The sequence below is a fragment of the Mastomys coucha genome, unplaced genomic scaffold, assembly GCF_008632895.1.
Source record: "Mastomys coucha isolate ucsf_1 unplaced genomic scaffold, UCSF_Mcou_1 pScaffold14, whole genome shotgun sequence".
Lineage (NCBI taxonomy): Eukaryota > Metazoa > Chordata > Mammalia > Rodentia > Muridae > Mastomys > Mastomys coucha.
Window position 1 is genome coordinate 88,485,961 of NW_022196896.1, and position 16,183 is coordinate 88,502,143.

Here is a 16,183-nt window from a genome sequence, read left to right on the forward strand (position 1 = left end):
AGCCTTTCATTTAAAAGTACAGACCTGTTGTGAATCATGTTGCTACTATTTCAGTCTCTGCACTATCTCAAAATAATGCAATGGAACAACTACACTTAAGCTCCAGTCCCAAGAGATAACTAATAGTCGCTCTAAGGTGATGTGGGTTATAAAGGAAGTTGGGTATTAATTATAATACTTGCTATTTAAAAAAATTGGTGGTGTGTGTAATTTTACCTCATTTTCTCATTTGCCACTGTTATTTAAATTGCTTCCCAGCACTAAGCATGTGCATAAAAGATGATTGTTCCAAATTTAACCTTTTAAATAAAATGTGTTCCATTAATTAAGTCATTACCACACCCTCTCCTTTCTATTATGTTTGTTCATTTGCCGTTGATCCTAAAGATAGGCACCTGTGTCAGAGAATATTTGGGAGAAAGATCCCTAATTTTTGTGCCTGTCATCCATTTGGATTTTCCATACTGTTTTTAAAAATAGTTTATTTCAGTGTTCTTAAGAATTTCAATTTGTCAATTAAGATAATGATAAGTATTCCCACTGGGGATAATAGACATTATTCAGCCAAAAAGTTTAAAAGTTCTTTGTAAAACCTAATGTGACTAAGAAATTTGCAATATTTAGATTAAAAAAAAAAGACAAACTAGGCAGAAGCGACCCTTCACTCAATTGTATTTTCAGTGCCCCTCTTCCAAAAGCAAAATGAGTCATATCCACTGCATCTGGAGTGCGCCGTTCTGACAGCCCATCAAAGCCCCTAATGCTCTGCGAACTGATGTGTCCCTAGTTATTCTTTGTTCATCTATGTACAGTCCTAAGAAAGTACAGTCATCAATGCCATTGTCACCAAATCCACCTGTCATAACCTCACTTATCAAAGCCTTGCCTAAATATGGGCTGAGTAATTTTTCATGTTTTTTTTTAATATTCCATAATTTTCTGTGTGCCGCTTGTCCCCCTGTTCTTAGCACGGACAGAACAGGAGTTAGCAAGTGATTAGTCATTTTCATGGTATAAGCAGTAGTTGAACCACACCTGCTCAGTTACCACCAGCCCTATTTCCACCTCTCTGTGAAGTTCTCATTCATAATGACCATAGCTAAGGTTTTCTTTGTGTCTACCAATTGATCTTCCAAGCATTTAACATGCACTTACCCGTACATGTACTTACTTACATTTTCATCAACAAACTATCAGGCTGCCAACATCTCACAAACTTTATAGTAGTGAGCTGAAGCACACAAATGTAAAATGACTTTTAAGTTACTGATGGAAATACATTGGAAACTTCTAAACAGTGGAAGTTAAACTTTCAAGCCAGGTTTCTAACTCTCAAAATGACTTCTTTTATGTTAAGTGAGAATAAATAACTTAGGTTGAATACATTTGAATTTTAAATTTCCAGCATGCTAAATTATCAATTTAATTATTGTGTTAGTTTGGGTTTTACTGCTGTGAACAGACACCATGATCAAGGAAACTCTTATAAGGGATAATATGTAATTGGGTCTGGCTTACATGTTCTGGAGGCTAAGTCCATTATCAACATAGGGGAGAGTATGACAGCGTCTGAGCAGGCATAGGGCTGAGAGTTCTACATCTTCATCCAAAGGAAGCCAGGAGCAGACTGTCCTCAGGCAGCTCAGAGGAGGGTCTCAAAGTCCACCCACAGTGACACACTTCCTCCAACAATGTCATACCTTGAGCCAAGCCACCATAATTATAAAAATATATTTTATATATTTGTGGTTTTAAATGTTATATATAATAAATATTATATATAATAAATATTAGAGACATATAATATTTGCATATTTTATGATATTATATAATGTTTATGTTATAAAATATAAAATTAATGCCAACATCATTTATATTGGTCTGCAGAAATTTCTTTTTTTATAGAATCTTGCTATATAGCCCAAGGCAGGCTTAAACTTGTCCAGATAAGCCTGGCTCTGTCTCCAGTGTTCTAGTATTCAATGATGAACCTCTTACCTAGCCTAGAATTCTACCTAATATAAATTCAAATAAAAAGAATGCTGGATTTCGGGCTAGAGAGATGGCTCAGCGGTTAAGAGCCCAGACTGCTCTTCCATAGTTCCTGAGTTCAATTCCCAGCAATCACATGGTGGCTCACAACCATCTGTAATGGGATTTGATGCCCTCTCAGCGACAGTGTACTCACATACATAAAATTAAAAAGAAAAAAAAAAGAATGCTGAGTTTCTAGTTTCTAGTTTCTAGTTTAAAATGTTTTCCTGTATTTAATTTGTATCATTTTTTTCCTTAAAACTCCTCAGCTAGCAAATCTTGTGTGATTGTCACAAAGGACCAGTGAGGGCTGTCATTTCACCTCTGTTGCTTCTGCTGATGAGAAGCAAGCCACTGTCTTTATATGAAACTTGGAGATTGTAATGCTTGTTGTACTGGCTGGTTTTGTGTGTCAACTTGACACAGGCTGGAGTTAGCACAGAGAAGGGAGCTTCAGTTGGGGAAGTGCCTCCATGAGGTCCAGCTGTGGGGCATTTTCTCAATTAGTGATCAAGCAGGTAGGGCCCCTTGTGGGTGGTGCCATCCCTGGGCTGGAGGTCTTGGGTTCTATAAGAGAGCAGGCTGAGCAAGCCAGGAGAATCAAGCCAGTAAGGAACATCCCTCCATGGCCTCTGCATCAGCTCCTGCTTCCTGACCTGCTTGAGTTCCAGTCCTGACTTCCTATGGTGATCAACAGCAATGTGGAAGTAAGCTAAATAAACCCTTTCCTCCCCAACTTGCTTCTTGGTCATGATGTTTGTGCAGGAATAGAAACCCTGACCAAGACACTTGTCTTCCCAAAGTATTGTAAAGATTAAAATAATGAAATGGATTTAAAATACATAAAATCTCTGTATTACAAGTGCTCGGTAATACCAGCTACTGTTGTTATTTAAATTATCAGGATATTTGACTTGTAGTATTTTTCTACTTATACTGTAGATTCTACTGTGTGTAGTGTCTGGGACAACAAGGAAAAAACTTGACTGTCAGTACTTGATAAATATTATTAGACTTACCACTCAACTGTAAATACAACTAAAAGTATGACAAGATCCTTACACAGTTGAGAACAGGATCCTCGTAAGCAAACAGTGCTGTTAGTTCCAACATAGAGAGAGAGCCAAGAAAGGATGGCAGGGGAGTGGCTGATTATGTATGGTGAGTGGGTCAGTTAAATGTGACTGAAGTTGTGGGCAGCGGGAAGAGACAGACTCCTTGGTGAAGATGGAGGCAGTCTTGCTGGTTTTTATCCCTTGTATCAATACTTGAGCACCAGAAGTTTATTGATGGTGAATCAAGGTACAACAGTTGTTGAGGCCTGGTGTGGCCATACTCAGAGAGTTGTTTAAGAATGTGTTCATGGGACACATTGATTAGTAGTTTTCATATACTGTCTTTTTCTGAAATTAATATCAGTTTAACAGTAACCCTCTGTAGCACAGTGGAAATCCTTTCTGAGTTTTCTAGTAGAGCTTTTGTAGAATCCATATTATTTATATAAATGTTTGATAAAATTTCCTGTGATGTTACCAGATCCTAAAGTAGTCTTTGAGGGAAAATTCTATGTATAAGCTTATTTTAAAATTCAACTATTAGGCCATACATATGGTTTATGTCTATGTTTTAAAGCTTTACTAACCTGAGCCTTTTCAGAGTTTTTTTTTTCCATTGCTTGACAGCTGTGTAAATTTTGACCTAATTCTTCCACACTATTGCTGCATGACCCATCATCATTTTTAAGTGAACTATCTGCTTGCCACTTCAACTGCTGGGAATAGGCACTGTTTTCATCTCTGTGTGAACTTCACATGTTTTCGTTCTATTTAGCATTGGTTTCCTAGGTCTTAGGGATATGGAGTGATGGGAATGTCTCTGATGATGTCAGAAAAAATTGTAAGCTGGTTCCATGCTCTATAAACTCCATATGCATTGGCTTCTCTGAATATCTTGTAGCATCCTTTATTACACAGGACATCACTGGATTCTGTCCTGCATCGTCTTTCTGCACAATCTCCAGGAAGCTGTCTAGACGGAAAGCTGGGGCGATCATGGTGTTGACTATATTTGTTTTCCATCCTTATAAGTCTGTCCTTTGTGACCTAATGTCTACTTTGTTGAATGCTATTATTACAAATTTTGTCCTCTTTTTATTAGGAAAATATAATCTTTCCTTTTTTTTTTCTATTTAGACCAGATATAGAAGTCTGGTCCTTGAGTCTTGAATATGTACATATTTATTGGTTTAATGCTCAAGGAGCTTTATTATCTATTATATGTCCCTAGGACATTGAATTTAATTCTTCTCTTACAGACATCAAAGAAAGAATCCAGTTAAAAGAACTACAAGTAATGACATTTTTTTAATAAGCGTTACATTCATTGAAGGCCTAATAAACATAGCTCTTCATAGTTGACTATAAAATGTCTGTGGATAAAATTGAGGCACCCCAGGATAGGCTGGAAGAAAACAAATCTCAAATCTTTGCCAGTAAAAGATTTAATTTGTTGTAAATCTATATTAACGTATTGTTTTAAAATGTCAGATTTCCAGGCAGGTCTAATCCTTGTCTCTTTTATTTCTTCTCCTCAGTGCCAGATGAAAGCAAAGTTCAGTCGTTGGCTGATCACAGATCAGGTAAGAAGTCCCTTGTAACTGGCTTTCTCTTCCTGGAAATCACTAGCTGCATTTGGATCCTGTTCCTGTGCACCAGCCAGTGAAAGGCTTTCTAATTAATACATAAGATGTCTCTGTCTTCCACAAAGATGAATTATCGCTTGGTGTTGTGCATAATGGCATCATGCATGCTGACTCAAAGTGTTTGAGAGAAGAAAGGCTTCTAAGTCATCATAAAACCCAAAGTCTTAAACTATCTGCTAGGTGAACCCTTTCAAGAAACAAAAAAGTTGAAAGCTAAGAAAGTTTGGAAATTTTTCCTGCATGAATTTAAAATTAAAACAGGGGGACAGAGAATATCAAAGAAAGATGTGGTCATTTCTCAGGGGGAAAAAAAAGTTAAAAATAGACCTGGGTAATATTGCCTGTCACCAGAAGGGACTGTGCCAGAGATGGCTGTATTAGTCCTCTTCTTCCTCAGGAATGAGCTCCCAAGCTGTTCTCTGAGAAGTCACTTAGGTCTTAGTCTGTCCTGATGAAGCACCTTTGTGGACCAATCCCAAGCCTTCCCTTCTCTTGCTAGTGGCCTCCCTTCCCTCAGCATCATCAATGCACTCTATTTGCAAATACATAAAGCTAATAAGATACCAAATACTACAGTGATGCCCTGCCTCTAGGGGTGCTTCATTTTGTAGAAAAATATCCATTTGACTCAGGCCTGCCACTCTGCAGAGGCTCTGAGTGGTTGGCATTCCTCCAACGCTGAAACAAAGAATTCTCCCCATTGCTGTGTTTGTGTGCCAATTACCTTTACAGCAGGAAGTGGTCTTGATGCCTCATTAATTTTGTCATGTTCCAAGGCAGGGCAAGATTATGATTTTTTTTTCTTTTTCTCCTTCTCTAGATTTTCTAGTGACTGAAGCAGGGAACATCTCTGAGGTTCACACTCTTGGGCTTCTCCTTCCTTTCTTCCTAATAAAGAGCCCTAGTAGTTAGACACTATGAACAAAAAACACATTGTGGTTTATTAAGAATGTTTATAAATTGGATTTGTGAAACTGAGCAAATAATAAGCTTTCTGGCTATTTCCACAAATTCCAATCTTATTTTAATTTTAGCTTTCAAAAAAATCATTTCTTGATGGTAATCAAAAGCTACTGTCACTCTTTCAGCTGAGAATATCATCTTCGCTTATTGCTATAATAAAAATGTTGGCTTTTATCTAATGTGGAATAAATATTTATGAAGAACTACTCTACACAACTTGAAATAATAACCTTGCAGATTTTCAAAAAATTCAAAATTGGCAGAATTTCATAGCTGGCAATCCACATAACAACTTTACCTCAGGCAGCAGATGGAAGTAGTAGCAGTAAGCTTTGCTCTATATGAAGCATGGTGTTAAAGTACACTGCATGATATAAGGATTTGTTTCTAATATATCACCACTCCAACTATCGTTGTTCTTAGATCTTGAGACCTTCTAGACAATCACTATATGTTATAGTTTATTGTTGGACATCTGTGGAATCTATGTGAAATGCAAAAATAAAATCAACTTAATTATACCTGATTCAGTTTGGTTCAATTTGAGCTATAAGGCATCAACCAATTAAAGATTAAGGCAGGTAATATATTTGATAACTGTACAACAAACATGACATAAATGAAGAGGGTAAAAAACACCTATAATTATATAGCAATGTGTTACAGTGAACAGGTACATCCTATACATTAGAGGTAGTCCTGAGGAAGTACAGAGCATCATTAGAGAAGAAAATGTGGCAAAGTTTACGAATGTTCATGTTCCGAGAATGCACCCTCTGCCAGTTTTCTACATGTGTGTTTTTGAAAAGTAACCTTAAATATGATTTCTTCAGGCACTCATCTCTCATAAAAACTCAGCTTCCATATGTATTCTGTATTCATTTAGAGCAGGGGTTCTTAGCATGTAGGTCACGACCCCTTAGTAGGGGCTGCATATCAGATATCCCATGCATTTATGTTATGATTCATAACAGTAGCAAAATTACAATTATGATGTAGCAACGACAAGAATTTTATGGATGGTATTCACCACAACCTGAGGAACAGTGTTAAATAGTTGCAGCATTAGGACAGTTGAGAACTACTGAGGTAGAGGGGTTTTTCCTAGGATGTTGGGGGTGGAGGTGGTGGTGATATGCTAGCAACAAAAGATTAAGGGTTCTTTTAATTCTGCCAATTTCTCTTAGTTAAGTCACTTTAAATTTTATAACAAATAAAGAGATTATATGTATCCAGACAGGTAATTGACAAAGGATGGACAGACAGACAGACAGATACATAAATACATAGATACATAGATAGATGCATAAATATAGATAACTAGATAGATACATAGAGATAGATACATATGTACATACACATATAGATATATACATACAGAGATAGATGGAGGATAGTTATATACATGGATGGATGGATGGACGGACGGACGGACAGACAGACAGACAGATAGACAAACTAGTAGATAACAAATAGAAATTCTGTAATGTCAAACTTCTGTGGGCACTCAGTAGGTTATTGTCAGGCTATATGTTACCTTATAAGGGATCATGATCATACTTCTGCCAGTGTTCAAATGATCCCTTAAAGTTTTCTTGAAATATGATTTTTTTTCCTCCCCAAAAATCCCATCTTTGGAATACTTAAGAAATAGATCAGCATCTTTTTGGCTAAGAAGAGTACCTTTCTCTTTAATTCCAGAAATGTGGACAGCTTTAACATTATCCAAGACTATCGGGAAGTTAAAGTAAATTAAATTGTATCTGCTGACTTAAATCTACCATCCATCTTATTTGGGAGGATATTCAACATTTAATAAATTCATCCGAGTTAAGCTTTCTTCTGAGTCAGCTACTTAGTGAGTAGAGAGCCATTCTGTGCCAACTTCCATCTGCTGGTCTGGCTTGGGTGCATCCCAATTTTGTGACAAGATTTTTGGCACATTTTCCTTGGCTTAATCTTTAAGTGGTCGATGCTCCAGGGCTAAAATCATATCAAAGGGCCAGGTAAGATAAATCTTTCTATAATTTCTGGCTCAAAATGGTGGTTCCTTCTGGAATCAGCACATTATTCTTGAGATTCCCATAACAACCACATTCCATCCCATTATTACCTCAGGAAGATTTTTACTATTTTGGGATAGTCTCTATATAAGGGAGGCCTTTATGTCTACAGAATGGTAAGGCCCACTTAGAGAAGTTAGGAGTAAAATAGCTTTTGTTTGTCTCCTTTTAAAAATCAGAATAGGTTCTAGTGAGCCTTGAAAAATAATTTAACATCTTTATCTCAAGAATTGAACAATGTTCACACACTAGAAATGCAAGGCAGAAAAATGTATTTAAACAAGAAAACTAATTTTATTATTTTTTTTTGCAGTTAAAACATATTATTATCCCCTCCTATCACCTTCTCCTTGCTCTCTCAAATTCATGGCCCCACTTTCTTTAATTGTTTATATAATGTGTTTGTGTGTGTGTGTGTGTGTGTGTGTGTGTGTGTGTGTGTGTGTGTGTGCATTTCTAGAAAGACAACTACAACCTGCTTAGCCTGTATCAAGTAACTTATACATATATGATTTTGGTAATGGCCACTTGGTATGGAATAACCAGTTTTAAGATGACTTCAGTGTTCTGATGAGATCTTAGAATTCAGAGAAAGTAAAATTAACTTAAACTTGATATTTTAAATTTTTGCTTTATTTTTTATTATATTCAGAGCAATACAGGTTATCTGAGAGCTACATATTTCTTGCTTTTCCTGTTTTTATAATAAACCTCAACCAATAGTTCAGTATTCCTCTTGTACTTGTTTGAAAGGACTTATAAATTTTGCTTCCTTTTTTTTTCTACTGTGTCGTCTTCTTCTTCTGTTGTTTTGATTTACTGCTGGGAGCTGTTTTAATATGTATTGACTGTCTGCAGGGATCTTTGCTGACCCAGCTCTTTAAGATGATGCAGTACTGAGAGAGCCAGGGAGTTCTTCTTTACGAGCTCTGACATATTAATTAGCAAAATGGACTAAAAAGCTTTCCGATTTCTGCTTTAATTCCTTATATTCTCAAACACCTGTCTATATAGCTGTAAAATAGGCAAGTCTGTGAAAGTAATGGTGAGCAGAAAGTACAGACCTCCTTTGAATCAAGTTTATCAGTTAAGGAACACATGCGTGTTAGTAACTGAGGTGGATCTCTGCCTGCCACAGAGTTTAGCTGATACGCTGATACAGTTGATTGGTGGAGAAATTAAACCTCTGGGCATTTATACTTGATCTTCCAGATGGTCACTGTTGTCTTAGGAAATGAACCTAGATATTGTGCTGTAGCAAAATTTGTGTTTTCTTAGAATGTTCCTAAAACCCTATGGGCCCAAGAACTGAGAATAGTGAAGAACATGGCTTCTCAGATCCCATTCTTTTGGGAAGACAGAATTGACCATTTGGGTAACTTAAAAGGGAACACAGACTCCAGACTGATAATCTGATAATCATTTTTTTTCAAGTGTAACATCAGAAGTTTCTGGCTCCTTGTAAAAGAATTGAGCTTTTAAGATGGGTATGCTGGTACAAGTCTATAATCTCAGCATTCAGGACACAGTGGTTGGAAGACCATGAGTTCAAATCCAGCCTAGAAGTAAGTTTCAGGCCACCCTGAGCTACACAGTAAGATTTTGTTTCAAACAAAAAAGTGGCAATAAATAAATAAAAACCTTTAAAAGTAAAAGGAGTTTAGACAACAACTCAGTGGGAGTTCATGTTTGTCTTTATTTCCATTTTTTACAGAATTGAAATTAACATGTATTATTTGAACAATATGTCAAACCATGGCAGTTTCTCATGTTTGAATCTTCCAGTTGGGTTCCTGCTATTCATTACTTTTTGTGATTTCCATGGATGAGGAAATAAAATCCTGTGTCAGTGGTTGGAGGGCTTGCCCCTCAATTCTGTTCTCAGTTATATGAACACAGGGTGGATATCTGTTCATGTTCTGGGACCCTTTCTGTCTCTCATTGGTCCTTATGTTCGTAAAATGTAGTGTTAGATACAACAAACATATACACTTCCCTCTTTCTCCAACTTCGGCTTACATTTAAAAAGGATTTGGAAGTTATCAGAAAATAAGCAACATGTATGTATTACCTACAAACTTGATTATGAAGCAGCATTCTCTATGCTATAAACAATTACTGAATGCTGCAGCCTCTAAAGTTTGATGAATTAAAAAGAAAAATTTTCAACCAGTCCTTTTCATATGATTCATGAAGGTCTAGGTATCTCGAAATTTCCTAAGTAAATATGGGTATTCTTACAAATTAAATTTCAAAATAAATTATTTTGATCCTTTTCAATGTCTCTGTATTAGTTACTTTCTGTTGCTTGTTTTGTGTAATAACACAAAAACAAGTTACAAATACAAGAGTTTATTTTGACTTATGGCTCCGGAGCTAGAACCTATAATAACAGAAAAGACATGAAATAAGTGCGAGGAAGAAGCTGGCTTATCACATTGCATCTGTACACAGGAAGCAGCAAGAACAAGCAGATAGTGAGGATATGCAATGAACTCTCAAACCCCCAGTGATATACAGTTTCCAGCAAAGGTTTGCCTCCTATAGGGTCTATAACCCCCCAAACAAAACTACCAATGGGGGCCAAGTGTTCAGATACATGAACCTATAGGGGACATTGTCATTCTTCCTTCTGTGCTAGACATACCTAGGAAAATAAGACATCATTCCATCTAAGAGAAACCATCTCCAAGTTTAAACAGCTGTTAGATGTGAGTTCAGTGCAATCTCACTGAAGAAACCTCAAAGAGGTGTGGCATGTGGGTTCTTAGGCATGGAGAATGGCTGTCAGGTGTGTTTCTATAGGAGACCGTGGAAGATCAAGGTAACAGGAAGATTGAGAAGGAGGTTATTAGATAAGTCACTGAGGAATATGGAAATAGGAAACATCATGGTATGTACAAGGAATTGTAAGTACTTCAGAGTGGACACCAGAGAAGCAACAAAATTCCAGTCAAGAGAGTAGGCAGAAATTCAGTCATGGAAACTCCTGCTCGGGCAAATGTATATCTAATTTTATCATACCTGCTTGAGGAGGAAAGAGAATCATTTTTATATTCTGGTAATACCAATCAGATGGCTGTAGAGTCTTGGAAAACAATAAGGAAAACATAATGTAGAGAATGTATATTTAAGTGATTAGAAATGGAAAGAAGAAAAAGTAGGTAATAATGACTTGAGATATGTCCTTATTTTAAAGTAAACCCAGTAGATGTGTGAACCAGATTCTGTGTGCTTGAGTGCATTGTCAGCCATCTATCCCTTCCACTATTGCATAAGAAAAGCAAAAGTAAGCATTACCTCTTAATCATGCATGTACAGGCAACCTGCACCTTTCTGATTTCAGCCACACAGGTTAGCATCAATACATGAGTTAGGGACCAGGTACCATTTATGTGCCTCTAATCCTCTGTGGATCAGGAACTTCCTGTGCTATTATATTCCTTTCACAATGAAAGTAATAAGATAGAGCTAGTTGAAAGAAAGAGAGAAATCCATAAGTTAAATGCTAGAGACTTCTGTTAAGTGACGAGGGGGGGGCACAGAATAAACGGGAAGAGGCAGAATGTTTCAATCTGAAAGGAATTGTAAATGGATGGACTGTACACACCAGTGGAGAGGAGCAGTGCTTGGAAAGTGGAAATGAGAAATAAGGAGGATGCCGAACCTCTGGCCAACTCCAGTCATCACAGTTTAAGTGAGAAACTTGATTTGAGAGGGCTAAAGGGAGGCGAGATACTGAGTGGTAAGCTAGACTTCAATTAAGACCAAGAGGCAGGAGAATTTCAAGATGAGATTGAAATTGAACAGCAATTTAAAAGCCATGGAAAGGCTCAAGAAGGCAAGTATGTGATGCAGGAGAAAGGCAAGGGGTTAGCCACACTGAAGTTCGAGTGTTCTGCAAGGCTTCCAGCCTACAAAAGGCTGACCAGCCTCTCTGTAGCTGAGCACTGACAAGATGGAGTAGTAATGGGTCTGGGTTGTGTAGATGGCTCTACAGTTACCAGGAGAACTGGCCCTAACTTGTCTGGTAAAAAAGTAAAGATTAATCTCAACTTGCATGAGACTCAGTGACGAGCAGAATAGGTGATTCTTTATCATGGCTTTCCCTGTATGATGAAAGAGGAGATCAAGAATTTGCAAAATTAGTTCTGGGAATATTGCTCAATGTATAAAGTGATTGTCACGAAAGCATGAGCAACAGGATTTCGCTCCTTAGCACTCAGGTAAAAGCCATGCGGGCACAGCAGTCCACCTTTAATCTGAGTCACAAATACTAGTCCTTCAGAGGCAAAGATGATGGCGCTTAGGGGTAAGCTAGCTAAATATAGCCAAAACAGCAAGTTTAGGGTTCCAGCAGAGACACCACCTCAGAAAATAAGGCAGAGAGAGAGAGAGAGAGAGAGACAGAGAGACAGACAGACAGACAGACAGACAGACAGACAGAGACAGAGACAGACAGACAGACAGACAGACAGACAGAGACAGAAAGACAGAGACAGAGAGACAGAGACAGAGAGAGAGAGGAAAATACTCAAGATCAACCAACCTTTTATTCACACATGAAAGCACATATATCTACATACATAACGTATTATCTTCATACATTCAATGATGCATACATATGTACACACACACACACACATACACACACACCACATCATGTACATGGAAGAAATGAGAGAATTTACAAAGTGAAATAGTCCCAAGGTAGGAAAATGCTACAGTTTTCACTAGACATATAAATTGAAGGGTGACATTAGCTGGAGTTAGTTTTAGTAGACTGTATATCAGAGTCAGGGCAGAGGAGGGATTAGGCATACAAGTACCTCGAGTATGAATAAGAGGTGAGAAAGGCTTAAGTGACCTTTCTAGAAAGTTCAGAGGAAAATATATGATCTTTCTAAAAGGGCAAGAGAAAATGGAGGTGTATCTAGAGAATATAGGAAAACCTGTTTTTACTGGTTTGTTTCATGTTCTATTAATGAAACGCTCTAAAGTGTGTCTATGAGCTGAGAAAAAAAAATGGGGAGGAAAGAAACAGAAAAGAGGCTGTCCTTACAGGTAGGCTAAGGATACTTCTGTAACAGGTGGTTTGCAAGAGTCGCTTGCGGTGTGGATGGAAATACAGGCAGAGAGTGTGAGGACTTAGGCTGGTGTCCATTTTCCAATGTCAAGTCAGTACATTCTGACCTTATAGGGTTGGCAAACCCACAGTACAAGATAATCAGAAACACCATGAGTAACAGCTAACCTGTGAAAGAACTGGAGTAATTAGTCATTGAAAAAAATAGGTAACTGAAAACTTACATTTGAAGTTGGGTGTGGTTGGATATGCATGCAGTTCTAGGACTCAAGATAGAGAATGAAGAATTGCCAATTTGAGGCAAGCCTGGAACACACAGTAAGACTCTCTCTCAAAAGCCTTTTAAGAAACTCGCAAGTGTATACATACATATATAGTTCTTATATATGCAATATAAATTATAAATATATATAATTCTTATTTATGTGGTAAATATACAGTATACAGGCACAGACCCATACCAACAAAGATATGCCACATTTAATGGATGGCAGATGAACTGCCATTTTCCAAAGCAAAGTGTCTATTAGCACTTATAATTGTAGCTGCAATTCTCAGTGTGTGGATAACAGAAGATGATGATGTAACATTCTTCCTGTACAACCTGCTTATCACCAAGAGTGGACTAAGGCTTCAAGAATATTATCTTGTGAAAGGGCCACCTCCTCCAGGACAGAGCTGTGCCTCAGACCGAGCCTCTTGCTGTGTAGACTTGATCTCTGCAAATGTGGACAGCTTGGTGATCTCAATTACCATGCAAATCCTCAAACCCAGAATGAACAGAAAAAAGACGAAAGCATTTGGCACAGAATTTGTAATATTTTCTTTAATATTCTATCAGCAAACTCCCCTGGAGTGGAATATGCTTCTAAGCACAAGAAATCTGGAGTTTGCTTGAAGTTTGCAGACTTCTGATCAGCTGTTCAGATGAGACCTTTTCACTTTGAGCCTGTCTTTTATTTGTCTTTCATAAATGCACAGAAAAAAATTATTCCTGACTCTCCAGTGACGTTGTCCATACAGTCTATGCATTTCCCCCTTACCTTGCTATAGTCATCTACATTATGAGGTTCTCATAAGCAGATTTTATTATGCTGTCCCTTTCATTATTCAGAATTTGACATTCTATCTTTGAAAATAAAGTTTATTGTGTCTAAAAGTATTCATACTTTAAAAAATCTAAAAGCACTATGTCTTAAAAGCTGATTTAGACATCTTAGAGTTTCCAAAGTTTTTGAATTGTTTAAGTAAGTGGAAAATAATTCCATAAAGACAGGCAGGTGTGCCAAGTTCCACAAGGCAATGGAAGTTCCAGGCTTCATTAGCTGTGAGAACCATGCCTTGTATGTTTAGGGAGTAGTGATTTGAAACCAATAATTCCAAATGTATTTCTAAGTGCCAGAGTGAACACCCACATTTCAGAAAATGGTGTGAGATGGCCACATGAGAGTTGACAAGTGCCAAGTGAACATTTGATGTCAAAACTTCATGAGCTGTCTGTACCCATCTTTACAAACTGCAACAGCGTGAGGAACATGAATTGTCTGCACCCATCTTTATACAAACTCTGCAACAGCGTGAGGAACATACTCCAAGCAGAATCACTGAGCACATGGACAGTAATGTCCTTACCAGTGTATGCATGCGTATGTTCTGTGTGGAAAAACTAAGCTATGCTTTCAAATCATAGTAACAAATTTTGTCCTATAATTTGAGCATTGATCTGTCTCTTCCCTTTCATGTTTAGCTTGAGGCTACTTTTGGTAAACTCTTTGCATTGGGCTATTACAAACGAATTCCTTGGACTTTATGCCCCTAGCTTTAAACAGCAGCAGTTCACTGTGAAGAATAGATAGAAAGAAGCAGAAACCCATCAGTCTCTATTGAATTGTTTTAGGACTTTTATATTGGAAGCTCAAAGTTAAGATTACTCTTCAAAGATGAAGCATTTCTGTGCAAATCAGTAGTGGAAAAAAAACTAAACTAAGCAACCAAGACTCTCTAACTCCAACAACAGAAAGATTGTGGACTGCCAATTTCATATCTTAAACATCTATGAAAATATTATTCGGTCTGTATTAACTAATGAAGATAAAAATATCTGCAGTCTAGCAAGGTCTGAAAGCTTAATTTTCTCACCTGAAATTGGACAACATATTATATTGAAAACTCAAATTTAAAGCTCAGCCAGGGAAATATGAAAATGAGCTCATACATAGGAATGTACCAACTCCACTGAATAATAATATAAGATATGCTTTAAATTTTATTTTTTATAAATCTTATGTAAAGGTATAACATTGTCAACTAATTGTCAAACTATTTTATAATGTACTTTTTGACAGTTAGGACTTTTTGTTAGATAAATTGAGGTATGCATGTATACATGGGTTTCATAATTGAAGTGAGCTCTTTTTCATGAGGATAGGAGGCATCCAAACATACCTATTTCAAGGAAGAAGTCTGATTCCTTCAAAATTTTGTTTCTGAAGCTATAAATATTTTTATAATATTTTTGCCAAGTCCACATCACCGTGCTGCGCCTATACCAGCATCATTCTCTGACGTGCACAATCACCTCATCATCTGCATGGGTGAGGACTTATCTTGTTCTGCTACACGTTCCGGATTCTGGTTTTGTCTCTTATTGCCCCACAACCTATTTTCTGGCAAGCCAACGAATACAGCAGGGTTCTGGCAAGCCTTTCATCAGGTTTGACTAATTCCTAGAAAAGCCCATAGAACTCAGAAAAACGTTCGACTTACATTACAAAGGACACAGCTGAAGCAGCCAGATTGAGAAGGGTGCATGGACAGATGGGGGGGGGGGGCAGTTGAGACTTCCTGCACCTTTCCATGTGCTCTCTGTGCTCTCAAGTGTATGCATGGCAGTCTTGAGTGTTCTTCGATAGCCGTGCCTGGGTGTTTTCCGTGGAAGCTTCTTTCCATAGGCACAGTGGTCACCTCGTTGGCCACTGATGATCACCCCAGTCTTTAACCCCTCTCTCCATCCAGACTCAGGATGAGGACTAACAGTTTCAACCATGCAGAGAACACTTAAAAGTTGTCTTTCATTTTATGATACAGGAGGACCCACCATTTAAATACCCAATGTGTTTTAGGATCAGAGTGCCAAGAAATGAAATGAAAACCAAAAGTATGTTTGTTGGACACATTCTAGAGCACTATAGAGTACCACTCCTTCAATCTTGTAAGAGAAATGTTCAAATAGTCAGATTTCACATGGGGACTAGCAAACATGATGTGCAGAAGAACCGACTGTGTGTGTGTGTGTGTGAGAGAGAGAGAGAGAGAGAGAGAGAGAGAGAGAGAGAG

The 16,183-nt window shown here is 37.6% G+C and overlaps 1 protein-coding gene and 1 long non-coding RNA gene across 5 annotated transcripts in view; one reads left to right on the forward strand and one right to left on the reverse strand.

The window, feature by feature from the left end:
* The window catches only part of Pard3b (par-3 family cell polarity regulator beta), a 997,480-nt gene that overhangs the window by 631,578 nt on the left and 349,719 nt on the right, over positions 1-16,183 (forward strand). For all 3 annotated transcript variants that reach the window (XM_031367697.1, XM_031367695.1, XM_031367696.1), the window contains exon 16: positions 4,628-4,672. In XM_031367697.1, coding sequence (XP_031223557.1) covers positions 4,628-4,672 — 45 coding nt within the window. The remainder of the gene's footprint in view (positions 1-4,627; positions 4,673-16,183) is intronic.
* LOC116088498 lies at positions 4,379-7,909 on the reverse strand. Of its 2 annotated transcripts, XR_004117910.1 has the most exons (4): positions 7,382-7,909; positions 5,997-6,182; positions 5,460-5,650; positions 4,379-4,922 (listed from the first exon to the last, which is right to left on the reverse strand). It is a non-coding gene; the product is annotated as an uncharacterized LOC116088498 (long non-coding RNA). The 2 variants fall into 2 exon arrangements; XR_004117911.1 differs by lacking the exon at positions 5,997-6,182.